This window comes from Battus philenor, unplaced genomic scaffold, assembly GCF_028537555.1.
Source record: "Battus philenor isolate CCGP_79_NKW_IND1 unplaced genomic scaffold, ilBatPhil1.0.hap1 SCAF_3, whole genome shotgun sequence".
Taxonomy (NCBI): Eukaryota; Metazoa; Arthropoda; class Insecta; order Lepidoptera; family Papilionidae; genus Battus; species Battus philenor.
Window position 1 is genome coordinate 3,885,490 of NW_027181693.1, and position 15,525 is coordinate 3,901,014.

General features: G+C 36.7%; 2 protein-coding genes across 4 annotated transcripts in view; one reads left to right on the forward strand and one right to left on the reverse strand.

The window, feature by feature from the left end:
- The window catches only part of LOC137927112 (protein bunched, class 2/F/G isoform-like), a 156,181-nt gene extending 151,793 nt beyond the window's left edge, over positions 1 to 4,388 (reverse strand). For both annotated transcript variants that reach the window (XM_068770912.1, XM_068770911.1), the window contains exon 1: positions 1,434 to 4,388. In XM_068770912.1, coding sequence (XP_068627013.1) covers positions 1,434 to 4,177 — 2,744 coding nt within the window. In that variant the 5' untranslated portion in view covers positions 4,178 to 4,388. The remainder of the gene's footprint in view (positions 1 to 1,433) is intronic.
- Positions 4,389 to 6,423: 2,035 nt separating this feature from the next.
- LOC137926597 (major facilitator superfamily domain-containing protein 6-A) lies at positions 6,424 to 14,923 on the forward strand. Of its 2 annotated transcripts, none has more exons than XM_068770266.1 (13): positions 6,424 to 6,860; positions 6,936 to 7,099; positions 7,468 to 7,664; positions 7,942 to 8,056; positions 8,133 to 8,332; positions 8,408 to 8,661; positions 8,737 to 8,991; positions 9,379 to 9,523; positions 10,497 to 10,648; positions 11,355 to 11,534; positions 11,824 to 11,966; positions 12,590 to 12,811; positions 14,438 to 14,923. In XM_068770266.1, the coding sequence occupies exons 1-13, from the start codon at positions 6,575 to 6,577 to the stop codon at positions 14,675 to 14,677; spliced, it is 2,553 nt and encodes an 850-aa protein (XP_068626367.1). In that variant the 5' UTR covers positions 6,424 to 6,574; the 3' UTR covers positions 14,678 to 14,923. The 2 variants fall into 2 exon arrangements, with proteins under 2 accessions (XP_068626367.1, XP_068626368.1); XM_068770267.1 differs by having other exon boundaries at positions 14,449 to 14,560.
- Positions 14,924 to 15,525: the final 602 nt, after the last annotated feature.

Consider the following 15,525-nt stretch of genomic DNA (forward strand, 5'->3'; position numbering starts at 1 on the left):
TAAAGTTAAGAGGTATTCAGACACGTCATGATCTAAGAGCCCACAATAAAATCAGGTTGTTTTTTTATGGTCACTTACAGCATCCTTAATACGTTAGAGGAATTGATTCCCAAGGTTTATTATCATTTTTAAAATCCTTCACTATATAATAGGATTTTTATAACTTTTTTTCTTAAATGAAATCTTTAAATTTATTATAAGATGAATTAGAGACATTCACAAACGAGTTACCAATTTTATGAAGCCTAGAGAAAGATTAAAGCAAAAATATAAAAGCATCTAGTACGTTAAACGATGTTTTCAGTTCAAAAAGGAGCATAGAGATACAACAGATTCGAACTGTTAGCTGGAGTTTTGGAGTGAGTCAGCATGCACTGCTCGTGTCAACCGCCTATTTACGTCGCAGGACGAAGCGCAAATAAATAGCATCAAAGGGACGCTGAATACCAGCCGCTGGTGCGGGACGCGCCATAACGCAACGAAAACAACCTCCATTGTCTACAGATGGGTTATTTTCGCGCATAGATTCGCCCATCGTTGAGACTAAGCGCTTCAGTTGCTAAGCAAACAGCACGGACAAGTCCTAGCCGCTGGGTACATGCATTTCATTCAAATAAGCTTTGCATCTTGATTTAATAATAATCGGTGTAACCTGCGTGATATATAAAAAAACATACACATTCTATAACTAAATAAAAAAGGCATTCATATTTTTATATAGTAAAACCATTTATTACAATTTCGAATTTTTATCAACACAATTTTAAAAATGTTTCTTCATTCAAATCATTTTTATACTCTATGTCCACTTTCATTATAACCAATATTACATGATGTATTTAATCAGGGCGAAGGTAATTGTTCGCGATTTTATAATGATCATAAAAACAATTGATATTTTGCAATCATACAATATACACCAGCTCACTTTTATAGTGTTTTAAATGTAAGTTAGTTGATTATATGTTGTTTTTTTTATTGGATGTATACATATTCAAATGGCTTAATATTATTGAATTAGATATTTGAAACGAAATGAAGTACTTTTTGAACGGTAAGGCAAGAGACTTTAAATTTGGTAAAGTTCCTTTCGCGAAGTAAAGACCAGTAAAGAACAGAATTTACGAAACCCATCCTAGATGGGTTCCCTTGCGTGAAATCGTAAAATCGACGGGGAGATTATTAAAGGTAGTGCATATTTTCAAACTCTATAGTTTAAGAACTATTTCTTATAGATAAAAAAAAAACTTGACCGGAATATTGTTTTGGTATGCCAAAAATAACCATGAATGAATTTTAAAAAATTACATGCGAAGCGGGCGTGGACAGCTAGTAAAATAATAAATCAATATAATATACTTGCTATAATAATTGATAAGTGTTTCATAATAAAATAATGAATATTGTGTGCAAAAAAGAAAGTGTTAACTGACCTTTCATCCTCGGGCGGCGGTGCGGGCTGCGGCTCGTCCTTGCCGTCGCCGGTGTCGCTGGCCTGCAGGCCTTCGGTCGATGGCTCCGTAGCACCACTGTCACATGCATTCACATTCACATTGCTCATCACCGCGCTACTGATCGCATGAGACACCGCACTTACGGGGCTGCCGAAGCCCTGGCTGTCATGGCCCGTCTGGGCCGTGTTTACCACGTAAGCTGTTGAGCTGACCGGCAGCGAGACCACCGGCGAGTTAGTCCCTGAGACGGTCGCCTCTACAGGCGCAACGCTGCTCTGAGACATGACAGGCACGACGCCCCCGTAGCCCAGGCCCATGCTGGTCTGGGATTGCACCACGCTAGCGTGCACGCCGCCGCCCATTCCAACTGGCATCGTCTGCTGCATCGACATCGGAATGTTCTGGTGCGCCATCGACACCTGCGGCACCGCCTGACTCGGGACGTACTGCATCTGTCCCGCCTGCCCGCCGCCCACCTGCTGCTGCAGCATGTTCTGCTGTTGGGCGATGTGCTGGCTCACGGGCATTTGCTGACCAACGTTAGCCGGTTGCATGAATATTGGATCTGAGGCGGGTATCTGCATACTCGGCTGATTCCCGTCCAGTGTCATCTGAATATTCTGGGGCGGTGCTGCCATCATCTGTAAGTTTCCTTGTGGCACCGTACCCTGTTGGGGTGCCATCGCATGCACTGTTGGCGGCTGCTGCTGCCCAGCCAGGCTTTGCAGGTTTGCGGGCAATGTTGAGCCTTGTGGCTGAGATGCCATTGATTGCAGGTTGGTAGGAAGGGTGGCACCTTGTTGTGATGTAACAATACTTGTGAGCACCTCTTGAGGCATAGTCTGTCCCTGCTGGCTCATCTGCGATTGCTGTGTGTGATATTGAGGGACGCTGTGTTGGGTTTGAACCATAGGCTGCTGCGATGATGCCATACTTGCAGTTATCATAGTCTGTGCATTTGACTGTTGATTTACTTGGTTGTACTGCGGCTGTACACCTGACATTGCTTGTTGTTGCATTTGTGGATGCATCCCAGCAACTACAGACTGCTGAGGTTGTGTAGGAATTTGATGAATTTGTGTTTGCATTTGCTGAATTTGTTGATTGGGAGCACTCAATTGTGTGGGTAATTGCATTTGTTGAATATGATTTGGTATTTGCTGATTTTGAAGTGCCTGGATTTGGGCCTGACTAGGCAAGTGTTGTAGTTGTGTTTGCTGTGGACCCATTGACTGCTGTCCTTGCAGATGGTGGCCAGGTCCAATGTTCGGCATCTGCGCTTGTTGTATCTGATGTAACTGTTGAGGATTGGGTTGCCCCTGCATAGGTTGTATTTGCATTTGTTGCATTTGTGGCTGTTGGCTGGCCACCTGTGTCATTTGTCCTTGGTTAGGCAAGCCTTGCATTTGTGGTATTTGTTGTTGAATTTGTTGCATATTAGATATCTGGGCTTGAGGAATATGTTGATTGATTTGTTGCATTTGCTGATTAGGTATTTGTTGCATCTGCTGCGGCATTTGTTGATGCATAGGAATTTGTTGAAGGGCAATGCCCTGTGATTGGGCAATGACTTGCTGCAATTGGTGCTGTGGAAAACTTTGGGGTATTTGCTGCACTTGCTGTTGTGGTGCAGATTGAGGATGGCTTTGTTGAGCACTTTGCATTGTAATGTGTGCCATGCTTTGAGGATGTTGTTGGCCCACTTGTTGGCTGGGTATATTCTGAGGAGGCATTTGTTGGGGCATTTCTAATGGTGGAGACTGTACAGATACAGACTGATTGACAGGCATTTGCTGTTGAACAATGTTGATAGGCTGAGTAAGTGATTGCCCTGGAGAAGCAATAGGAAACTGTTTTTGAACACTCTGGTCAATCTGTTGCACAACCGGAGCACTTACTTGAAGATCTTTGGGTCCTTTACTTGCAAGATCATTGCACATGTCATCATGCTGACTATCATTAATGACAACACCACTGTCCGGAGCCTGCAGCGAGTTGGTTTCATTTATATCCAAGTTATTGTTCAGTGTTATAGGTGCATTTTGTTGAGTGGTGGTATGATCCAAATAATCCATACACATCCATCTTCCTCTTCTAAAAGGTTCAGTGCTTTCTATTTTCACAACTTTGAACCTCTCATTTCTAACATGTTCCTGTATCTCTTTCATGCCTTCTTGCGGCTTCGCATTACCTATAAGATTTATAATGCTGCCCGCTCCGGCGTTAGTAACGCTGACGTGCATGTCATTCACTTCAGTGTTATTACTATTTGGCACTGCACCCCCGATTTGATTAGTATTGTTGTCTTGCCCCACAATGGCGAGGCCGTACTGCGAGCTTGTCGGTATAACAGGCGCACAACCTAGGGAAGCACTCGACGCGTTGTAAAACACATCGTCTTTTGAGAACGTATCTTCGGAATAACTCGGCGTTTCATTCTCTATGTCGGTCACCCTTGAAATGTCATCGGTATGAGATTCGTCCAAGTCGTCGGCGGAGTCTTCTCCCGCATCGGTGCTCACCCGAGAGCCAACCGTCACACTGGTGATCTGAAAGGAAGATATTTTCCTTGGGTTATGGGCGGATTGAAGACTTGTCGGGTGACTCACTCCTTTCTCTGACTCGTTCAGCCGAAGAGATTCGCTTGTCGTACGGTGGACAACGTTGTTATACTTGTTTTTTTCACTAGTTTTATGTGACTTTTGAATCAGATTGTCAGCCATTATGCCGTCCGACTCGAATGACTACCTAATGAAAATTTCACTGTTTATTGGCCTCAGAGACATTTGACAGACTTTCCAATCACAAAAGCATATTTAGCATGAAACCATTATACACTCACAATTTCACAAACACAGTAATTTAACTATTAATGTTCTTAAAAATCATTAGTAAACACACACAGATGTGAACATCTTTCAGACGGCAGCAACATGGCGGCCATTTATGCGCAATGCATTATGGTTGACAATTTGCAGTAGATTATAGATGATGTAGACCTACATTTGATAAATATAACTCTATGGTCGGTAGATGACAGATTTTAAGCATAAAAAATAAATTTGTTATAAAATATTTATATTCTATTATTAGTTATACTTAAAAGTGTACATATCATATTTTAATTTAGCTTTAGTTACAGCTGATAATTATTTAGAGAATATTTTAACATCAAGCTTTTAATGCTAATAAACCTATCTTTTAAGGTAGTAGTTTAACACTTATTTACAGTATAAATATTTAAAAAATTTAAACTACTTTTTAGTGAAAACAAATAAAAACTACGAACAAATTGCCCGTTTCAAGCGCAGATTTTTTAAATTAAAGTCATTTATTGCTATTATAGATTTATAAATTATAATTTTAAGTAACACTCTAACTATTAATTTTAAATAATAACGCATTGCACGGAAGTATTATAATTATAACATGGGTTTTTTTACCTATTTTTGGAAAAGATATACTACGGAGTAATGTAGCTATTCTACAATAGATGGCGCTAATCACATTTATCTTTATTTAGAATAAAATCCAACATTTACGATAGAGGGCAGCAAAAAGTTGTATAGAGTCAATAAAACAACTTTAGGAGAGGTGTTGGCTATATTCGAAAGTTGAGTCGCGCTGTTAGCCGTTTTGGCTTTTACAGCTTCATCGGACTCAGGGCTCGCGGATCCGAAATCCGCGAGCTAATAAACTAAATAAAAATCTACGTCAGATGCTTCACCTGACGTATTGTAAAGAGAGGTGTTCGGGGTGGGTCCAATGTATATTTTTGTGCGTATTGTTGGTATTAGATTCCACATTTAAGAGCGCTTTTGTTTAATTAAATTACGGGACTACTGAAAAGTACTACCTTGAATTTAGAGACATGGTCATTTTGAAAGGTCTTAGCGTATAATTATCTTTGTTTACGATAGAAAACGACAATGTTTGTAGTTACTAGGACTAATATCATATATCTTGAAATCCGCAGAAAATCTAAATTTATACTATTTTTTGGCAATGGGTCAAGTTTCCTGCGATAGTTTGTGCTCTAAATGTCCAAATATAATTTTACTTCTATTAATTAAATTCTAATTACTGTACGCCATTCCTTTAGTAGTCCATAATAATGAGTAATTTAAATGTTAGATATAATGTATGGAAGGTAGTAAGGTTACATATCGCGCCTGAAACTTGAAAATAGGCTTATGAGAAAGATTCTTGCTTATTTTCTTTTATGTGTATATTACAAAAACCTATATTTTTTTAAAAAACGGTACAGGGTTTCTTTTTGTGTTGTATAAACCGATGCAAAATATTATTAAATATTTTAGGCATCATGAACGGAGGATGAATTTGTTCCTTAATATTTAATTATAAAAATCTGTGAAATTGGTTAAATAACAAAAGTAGAACTCCTATTTACAAATTTCTTTTCTTGAAAACTCATAAAAAAAAACCTTTTTTATAGAACGATGTAAAGTTGTTAGGGAAATTTATAAATTCGATCTGATTTTACTATAGTTTGGAATATTACATTTTAGAATCACGTGGTATTAATACGCTTTGCTGAAATGATTTTGTAGGTATTTATTTCCATATAAAATTATAACATTTTTTTTAGAATTGATAAAACCGTACAATTCTGTTAAATTGTTTTAATATTTACCGGGTACGAAGCAGTTTTTTCGATAAAAGATGGACGAATTTCAATAAAATAAAGCTACTCACAAGGCAAACCTCGAGCAAGTGTCGTTCTAATTCGTGAGCGGTGACTCCAACGAGGGAACTAAAAGCCTATAAGCAAGAGCGCCCCGTCCCCAGCTATTATCCGCAAGGTCTTGGAATCGCCAGCCGATTTAGCCAACATCCCCACCAATCGCCGTGACACTTCTTAAACGATGGTAATTTGCTATTATTTGTAAATTGGCCCGTCGCGTCCGCCACGAGCTGCCCGATCCGCAGTTGCTCGGGAGCACGGGGCCCTTCTTGGTTCTCCCGATGCCACCGACGCTCATAATCCTTGTGTAAATAATCGTCACACCTCCGGCAACTCCGCCGACGGCCTGTGCGACAGTCGATTAGATATACTCCTCCGGCAAACTCGTTAGTAACGAACATGTTAGAGCGTTGTCATGGCGAAATCTTTGGATGACATTTTCAAAAAATACACCGAGGATTATAACATGGACGAAGAGAACGAGGAATCAAAGGGATGCCTGAGACGGCTGATTCGAGGGTTGAGGATCAATCCTAACTTAATTATGTTAAAAGTGACTTTGTTTGTAATGTACGGAGCAACGGCGTCGCTCTTACCGTATTTGACGATACATATGCAAAGCATAGGACTAACCGTGCCTGAAATATCGTTTGTGTATTTAGCTTTACCGTTCACCACTTTCCTAAGTCCGCCTATTACAGGTAAGTAAGTTATAGAGAAGAAAACATTAGAATATATGTTTAACTCTCTTTATCTAATTGGCGTAATCATTTTAGGATTTTTGGTTGATCGTTTCGGAGAATATAAGCCGGTGGTGATCACCGCGTTGATATTAAACGCCGCCTTTCATCATTCGTTGTTGTTAATACCGCATCAGGAGACGCCAGGGATCATGCCGTCAGCGTATGTAATGCGGCATCCTATCAAAAGGAGTGTTGAGGTACATAAAATATGAATAAAATAGTTTCGAAATCAACATCAAGGAATTGGCCCTCACTACGTAGTCCTGAATTAAGTCGTCCTCTAAGAATTTGAGCAAATCGTCTTCATCCGGCCTCAGGGCAGATTAGCTAGTGTCATAAGGCGAGACTTAGAATTAGTTAAAAGAATCAAGCGACATTTATGCAGATTGAACTGAAACATTACCATTTCTCGACCGTCAATTTGTAGTTAACCATTTACAATTATTATTACAGCCAGTTGTTTAATATTTCTTAATTCTTAAGATTGCAAGTTTAATAATAAATTATACTAAGTCATCGTCAAACTTAAACTTAACGAAGATAATTCCTGTAAATTAATTTTAAGATTTGGTGGAGTCCATGTCCCAGTCGAGAATGCCCCGACGAGGACGAACAGGTGGATTTCGTTCTGGACCGATGTGTGGATCACTGTATGCTGTCAAGACCAACAGAGAGCCCAGCCAGCGATCCCTCAGATGACAAAGACGACTTGGATTTCCATATCAGTCACAAGATCAAACCTCCAAACCTGTCTAATACTAGGTAAATAGTAAGCGTTTCTTTAACTGTATGATAATAAACATTTTAATTTGTGTATTCAAAGCAGTTAATTTTTCTTTTAAATACTCTAGTAGATAACTATTAATAAACAAGTAAACAATTGCATACGTCAGACCTAACATTATTTGTCGATTCTTAAATCTACTTAAAAGGCTTCTGTATTGAGATAGGCAGACTAAAAATTAAAAATCATTTTAAACCTATTTTTGTTTTGTAGTATTTGTTATATTGAAAGTCTATACAAATATAATTTTTTTAGTTTCTTTAATATGACTGACGACGACGAAGATTACAATGATGCTGCGTTCTTTCTGATAGAAGTTCACGACGATTTAGGTGAACCCAAAGAACAGCTGGGAATTGAAATGGAACGAGTGAGTAAAATAGGTTTCTATATTTTGTACGCAAACATTAAAGGAATATTTAAACGTGTTATTTCATTTGCTTCAGGATGACAACGATACAGTAACGGATTTCCGATCTAGATTCGGTGAGAAGTTATTAATAGCGCAAGGGGTAAATATAACTGCGCTCGACAAGGAGGATCTTAGATGCGGAGGTCTTGTCATGTTACATAATATGACGAAGTTATCACAGCAACGCCTCGAGTCACTTTCTGCGGATTGTATGGTCCAAAAATGTGATTTCAGGTCATAATTTATTACCGTATTTTATATAAGAAAATAAGTGAAATGATGTCATAAATATTTATTTTTGTATTTCAGAAAGGGAGGTCCAGAAATTTGTCCACCCGATTATAAAGAGAGCGACGATAAGACGTTTTACATTTACTTCTTTTTGCGATTCATGGGAACGATCATGCTTTCCGCTGGTGTCACAATAATGGATCCAATCGCCTTAACAATGATTCAGAAGTACGGAGGAGACTTTGGCAGAGAGAGATTGTTCTCTAGTATAGGGATGGCAATATTTTCCCCTATCACGGGCATGCTTATAGATATGAGGAGTAAACAAGTTGGTGTGTAGTCGAATGTTATAATCGTTATCTTCAATGTCAATATAACATAGTGAATGCTTACATCGTGTGTTACAGGTTACACTGACTATTCGGCTGCGTTTTACACATACGACGTTTTACTTCTGATATCTGCGATTACAGTGGCGGTGATGCCCTTGGGAGCAAAATTACCAGCGGATAATTTACTACACGATTTAGTAAACATCATCAAAATGCCCCATATTATCATTTTTATTTTCTTCCTATTCGCTTTAGGTAATTTTTGGGGCTTCATCGAGTCTTATCTGTTTTTGTACCTAAAGGAATTGGGCGCACCAAATTTTCTACTCGGTGAGTATAATACATCGTAAAATCCTTAATTAATTGATAATATGAATGTGAAGCAGTATACCCTTACTTATTCTTGGTTGATTTTGTTACTGATAGCCCGAAGGCTTACAGCTTCATCGGAGCCGAGTTCACGGAGCGAAAGGGTCCGTGAACCTAAAAAGTATTCTCTTATGTTTCCTTTCTGCGACTTTTTCTGCCTTCTATATTTATTCATGATATTTATTAGCTACACTTTATGTATGAGATGTAATTTAAAGATTAACGTACGATATGATATTTGATAGTAAATAAAGTAAAATGACCGTCGAATGGCTAATGAGTAAAGTGTAGCTTGATGCGTTCATTGCTTCGACCGCGTCCATTATCTCAAGAGCAACTAATGTCCAGGAATAACCGTGACCGTGGGCACGCTGAGCAGTATTCCGTTCCTTTACGGAGCGGATGCCATCACCGCCCGCATCGGCCACGTCAACGTCATCATCGTCGCGTTCTTTTCCCACGCCGCCAGGCTTGTTGGATACTCCTTCATCGAGTAAGACTCTAAATTATTTTTATCTAATTATTGTAGCTTATAATCTATGCGATATTTTGATTACATACAGGTATCTAAATATTGCAACCTAGACAATCGTGTAACAATTAATGACAAAACAATAGTCTACTTATCAGATAGGAGAGACAATGTTCTGTGATGCTAACGGAACACGTACTGTCACGTAAATGTTAATAATAAGTTTTGTACAACGAGTTATTTAGTTGAGTTTATATCTTAACAATTTAGTACATTCAATTTAATTTAAGCTTTGATATATCTCTAAATACTCATGTAAAGCTCCTTTATGACATCTGTATTAAGTTTAAAAGCGTCGCACTTATTTATTTGATTTGAACTAGAAATATTAGTAATGAAAGCAAATTGCAAATAGTTCCGTGCGACTTTGAAATTGCTTCGTCCTTTTGCGTTAGACGTGTGTACGTATGTTGGCGTGGTAATGCCTACTTGTAGCGATAAGGCATTGTCAAGTTTATGAGCACAATGATACGCAGTGGGCGGACCTCGCATCTAAACATTTGCTTCGGCTTTTATTACCAATAGTAACTATACGGATATATATAATAAGGATATGGATGTTCCAAGAGGCGCCTAATGCAAAAAGGAGTATTTATGTAAAATGTAAATCAAACTAGGAACTTCTTCACAAATGTACTCTATTTATCATCGAAATTTTGGTTTTCATCACAACTAGATTTATTTGGACCAGCAATTTAATCTCTGAATAAAAACAATGATATAAGTCGGCAAGAAATAAAATATAAAATAAGTAGTCATGTTTAACAAATTTATTAAAAATATATAAATAATTTCATTTATTTCCTAAAAATCTAATAGTTTCAATATTTTTTTTGTCTAGAGAATTTAACATATTTACAAAAAAAATCTTTTTTTTTTTATAAATTTGACTTGCGTTTTTAAAAAAGAAAACGTATTAAAATTTGTATTACAGAAATTCTTGGTGGTGTTTTCCATTCGAAGCGATGGAATCTTTATCGGTGCATTTGATGTGGGTAGCGGCGGCAACGTATTGCGCCATGCTGGCTCCAAAAAGCCTCCTGGCTACACTTATCGGCGTTTTGGGAATGGCCCACTTTAGTCTTGGTAATTCTATTATACTAAATTACGTTCTTATGAGGTTATACAATTAGTGTTTCGACCTTGAAAACCAACCGTCTTTAACTTAGTTAATGTATATATCAAGTGAGGAAGAAGCGGCACTTTGGTATAACAAATTAAGGTTTCACCGTGTAGGTAATGATTCAATAAAAGCATATAAGTTTGTAAGAGGTGATAAAAAAACGGGATTCAACAGCGAAGTCATAAATCACATCAGTCGAAGCGTAGTTTGAGTTTCTTACCATACTTCCTCTTCTAAAGCTGACGCTTCGATGTGTTAGTAATATTAATTAGACTATAGCAACGGACACAAGTCGAAGCTCGGAATACTCGGGTGCCCTTGAGTCAGTATGCTAAATCTATTGACAATCCGTTCGTCTCGGACGCACCAGATCATTCCGTGGAACGCCCGCTTAAGCAATATAAGAGTTATGCGGCCTTCCAATAAAAATATCCGTACGAAATAAGTTTAAGCTAAGCACCAACTACACTCTGCTACTTCGTATGCCACTTGGGCAGCAGTAAGTCTGAAGTTGCGCAGGTAAAATAAGGTTATCATCACTTTTTATTAAGTTTGTTGTCAAGTTGAATGTAGTTAATTATAGTGATTTTGTTTTTAAGGGGGCGAACTACACAACGATTTCATTCCTTAACATTGTTTACTTATTTAAGTTTTCGTGTGAATTACCAGGAAGAGGCAGTGGCAGTTTCGGAGGCGGTCTCCTCATAGCATCATTGGGCACGAGGGAGGCCTTTCGTTATATGGGCCTGATCGCATTCTTGGGAGGAATTCTATATGGTGTTCTGCACTATTTTTGGTTGAGGAAAATTAACATGTCGGGAATGCGAGAAGTTTGTGAGCAAGAGACCGGTGAGTTTAGGTTTCCGAATAATTATTTTTGTGAATATATTCTTACATTGAGATCCTAACACTAAGTCATGTTTTTTTTATTTAGGTAACTCTTCTAGCATAACTTACAACTGCTACTTTTCAATGCGTCTATACTTTTTATGTTTATAAAGAATTTCTTTTTAATATTATTTTTTATACGTAGTTAAAATAAAGAGATAGAATCTAAAGCCAACAGGTCGTTTCCAAATTTTATTTATTTGTTAATAGTAGTCAATAGTACCTAATATTCTTTATAATCGTCTTTTAGACAGTGGAGAAGGAGATAAATTGAACGGTGAACCGTTAAGAAAGGACGCTGAGACAATGGTGTCGCTAGAAAGATTGCATATGATCACTCGCTTCAATCCCCTTGGCTCGCTTCATTCTTTACCAAGAAGTTCCCGAGCGCGGGTAAGTAATAAGATAATAAATTTAATTTTCAATCTGATTTAATCGTGAACACAAGCGTCGATGTAAACATTATAGATGAATGCATAATGTAACTAATAATAAGGACGTAAAGTGTATTTGTGTACTGCTCAGACCATGGCGCGATAGAAACCCTTATAACTTTAAGTTAAAAGATGCCGTTATAGGGTAGTTCAAACTGATTCTAGTTTAAATCAAATTGGGCTCATATGATATTCTTCTCATGACGTACACTATTGATCATTTTCAGTGATCCTAAGTGGATAATATAATAATATGAGCTAATAATGAAATTTCATCACGGCTTTTTTACTTGCTGCCACCGTTACTTAGGATTTTTTTTATAGACTCCAGACTTCTTCCATGTTGTGAAAATAACATGTAAAAAAATATTATATGTACTTAAAAGTGACAGTTTGTTTTTAAACTATGAATAAATAAGTGTCCATGGGTTTTATAATATAACAGCTATTATTGATATAATCATAGCTTTTATGTATACTGAACATACACTACTAATGTATTAAAAAAAATCAGGACGCTTCCAAACTGTCCTATTCGATGTCTCTGAAGGTGTGCGATCAAATAAAGTTTTGTTCTTCCAGCTTTCGCAAGGCGATATCAATGAGCTATACAGAAGCCGTAGCGGTAGCAACAGCCAGAGACGGTGCAGCAATATCGAGATCTTGCCGAAGACGCCGCAAGGTTCGGCGTCGAAGGTGGACCTGCTGCGATCAGCGCTGGAGATTACGCATCAACATGGAAAGAGCCACATCTCCAATCCGGTGTTGTCCAGCCAGATTAGACCGACGCACAATCCATATAAGGTCGGATTTTCAACTATTTCAACTTTTACATACAAGTTCAGTTACATAGAAATGTATTGGATTTCATTTAACAATAACCGTGATATTTCAATAATTTCTATATTTTCATATTTTGAGATAAAATTTTATTATTTTCTTTCCCTTATTAGCGTCGAAAAAAATATCAATGGACAAAAAATTTTAATACATAAACTTTTAAGCCATTGGTTTTTCGTTTTTAGTTATTTAAACAATGAAGATTTCAAACATTCAAGTCATTCATGCAAGTATTTGGAATGTTATAAGTATTATGAGTTAATATATTACTGACTTAAGCAAGCTAAATAGTAATCTTTTAAAAAACGCGCATAAAATATGAAGACAGATCTAATTTCATAAGCACCACGCATTAACATATTCAATGGAAATAGTTACAACGTTCAAAATACCATGTCATACATATGTATCTGCCTATGTAAGGAAACACATGTTCTATTTGCCAAACGAAATCCTTTACAAATACGACGGAACCTTGCTCACGGTTCCAGTCTCAATTTCTATTTGCCGACTCTATCTGCGACGTATTAATGCAAATTTATTGCGTTTATTAAAAATTGTTTGTCGTCTAAACCATGTATGTCAATGGTAATCAAAGTTTTTTTAATATTTTGATCGAAATTAAAAGAAAAATACATTATACTAAAAAAAAAAATACAAATTTGTTGCAAGAAAGTATATACAGGTTGATTGGTTAAAAGCTTTAAAGAATTGAATGTATAGCAATATATATTAGAAATAACGTTTTCAAAATTCGGATTACTACGTAACAAAATTAGTTACTGTTTAATATCTTTTCATGAAAACTTTGTACTATCAAAAGTTATTGCTTTGATGTATTCAATTAGAAAAAAATAATTACAGAAGTATACAACAAAGTGATCGTTTTATACAGAGTGATAATAATATAGATGGTGTAAGTTTTAACATTTTTTCTGACAAATAAATTGCCATTTTAAATCTTTCAATATACCTGTGGTGGAGTTTAACAGGTTAGGTAGGCAATGTTAGAGACAACACAATTACAGTTATTTTAAAAGTCATCCGCCTACAACTTCAGATTCACCAACGCCGTAATAAATTATTTGTCATGCGAATGAAATAATTTTTACATTAAACTTTCACCACTCATTTGTAGATATTAAACATTGAATCAAAATTGATATAGGATAGTCTTTAATTCCATATTCCATCACAACACTAAAGATTTGTGTTTTTATTTTTATTTAATTTATTATTTTTGTTTTTATATTTATTGTGTTTTTATGTACATATAATAGATTACCACCTATGTACAACTGGCTTAGAAGCTTGAAATTGGGAAGAATATACTTTTCGTTACTCGACGAAATCTATGCTTACTAAATTTAAGAGCGGAGTTTACGAAATTCCCCTCGCAAGGCGGTTGAATTGAGTTGTAAAGCGGGCGGGGGACAGCTAGTTGGGTATAGTAAGTTAGTTCTTAAGTTTATGTATTAATGACAAAGATTTTAAACGGTTCAAAAGTATTAAACAATGTATGTAATTGTAAATTTTTTTATATTTTAGAATTTAGCTAAAGACGCAGTTTTATAAGGACTAACATTGCAGTTGGCCAACAGCGCACCGAAGCTCACACAACGCAATAACATATCCCAGCCGGCGCTAGCCGAACACGACGCACGGCGCCGCGACTCCATCCCCGAGGAGGCGGAGGAGGACCGTCTGGCAGCCGTTGGCAGGTTGCCCGCCAAGAACAAGAGTGCCCTTCCTCCACCACCTCCTACTTATGACGAAGCGACTAAAGAGCACCGGAAAAGTTGGCACTCCGACGACAGCACTCCGACATAGATACTTCTATAGTCATCATATAATGAACTCAACAACAGTTATCTGTTAGGTTTTACGTGGTTTGCTTATGCGATGAAATGTTAATGTTTCCAGAGTTTATCACGTTAGTATAGTATGTATATGGAGTTTGATCGTATTTAAAACTAATTTTTGAGATGCATTCGAAAATCACATACGTAAATGTAACAATAATAATTAATTTATATATTAGTTACGTCTGCTAGAGCGTATCAAATTTTTGTTTCTACAGTTCACAATAATATGTAAAAAGATCAATAAATAAATATTTACATAAAAATATTTTGCATTAATTTCTTCATTTGTTAATTACCTTACAATTGTCTTTATGGATTGTATTACATGTTATTAAAGAAAAAATTATAACATTAATCACAGAAATGCATTATAACACTATGCTTTGTTCTTTAATATCATCATTTTAGCCATATTACGTTCACTGTTTTTATTACATATTTATTTTTTATATTTATGGTTACTCCAGTTAACCTATTTTTGGGACAGGGAAATATTTTACAACATTTTTTCATAAACTTTCCTATTTTCACGCTCTCTTTCTCATTCTTCATAATTCTGCTCTTTCTTTCCACGTTCACTTTTAGACATAGGCCTTCCCCATAGATTTCCAAAAGAAACGACTGAAAGCGACCTGTTTCCTGTGTTTTACGATGACCTTAAAAAGGTCATTTTTCAATTTTGTCATCTCTCCAATGTACTACATTGCTCTTAGATTCTTTCTTATAGACAAAATAAAGATAGAGATAATTTAACAATGATAGAAAACTTCAAAAAAACAGGGTTAATAAGGCTACATTGTACCATTGTACCAA

Excerpts from the sequence above, each read along its gene's own strand:
- LOC137926597 (XM_068770266.1), top strand. The coding sequence starts at position 6,575 with ATGGCGAAATCTTTGGATGACATTTTCAAAAAATACACCGAGGATTAT. Across the intron at positions 8,662-8,736 it reads TATGAGGAGTAAACAAGTTG|GTTACACTGACTATTCGGCT; the intron begins GTGTGTAGTCGA and ends CGTGTGTTACAG. Across the intron at positions 10,649-11,354 it reads AATGGCCCACTTTAGTCTTG|GAAGAGGCAGTGGCAGTTTC; the intron begins GTAATTCTATTA and ends GTGAATTACCAG.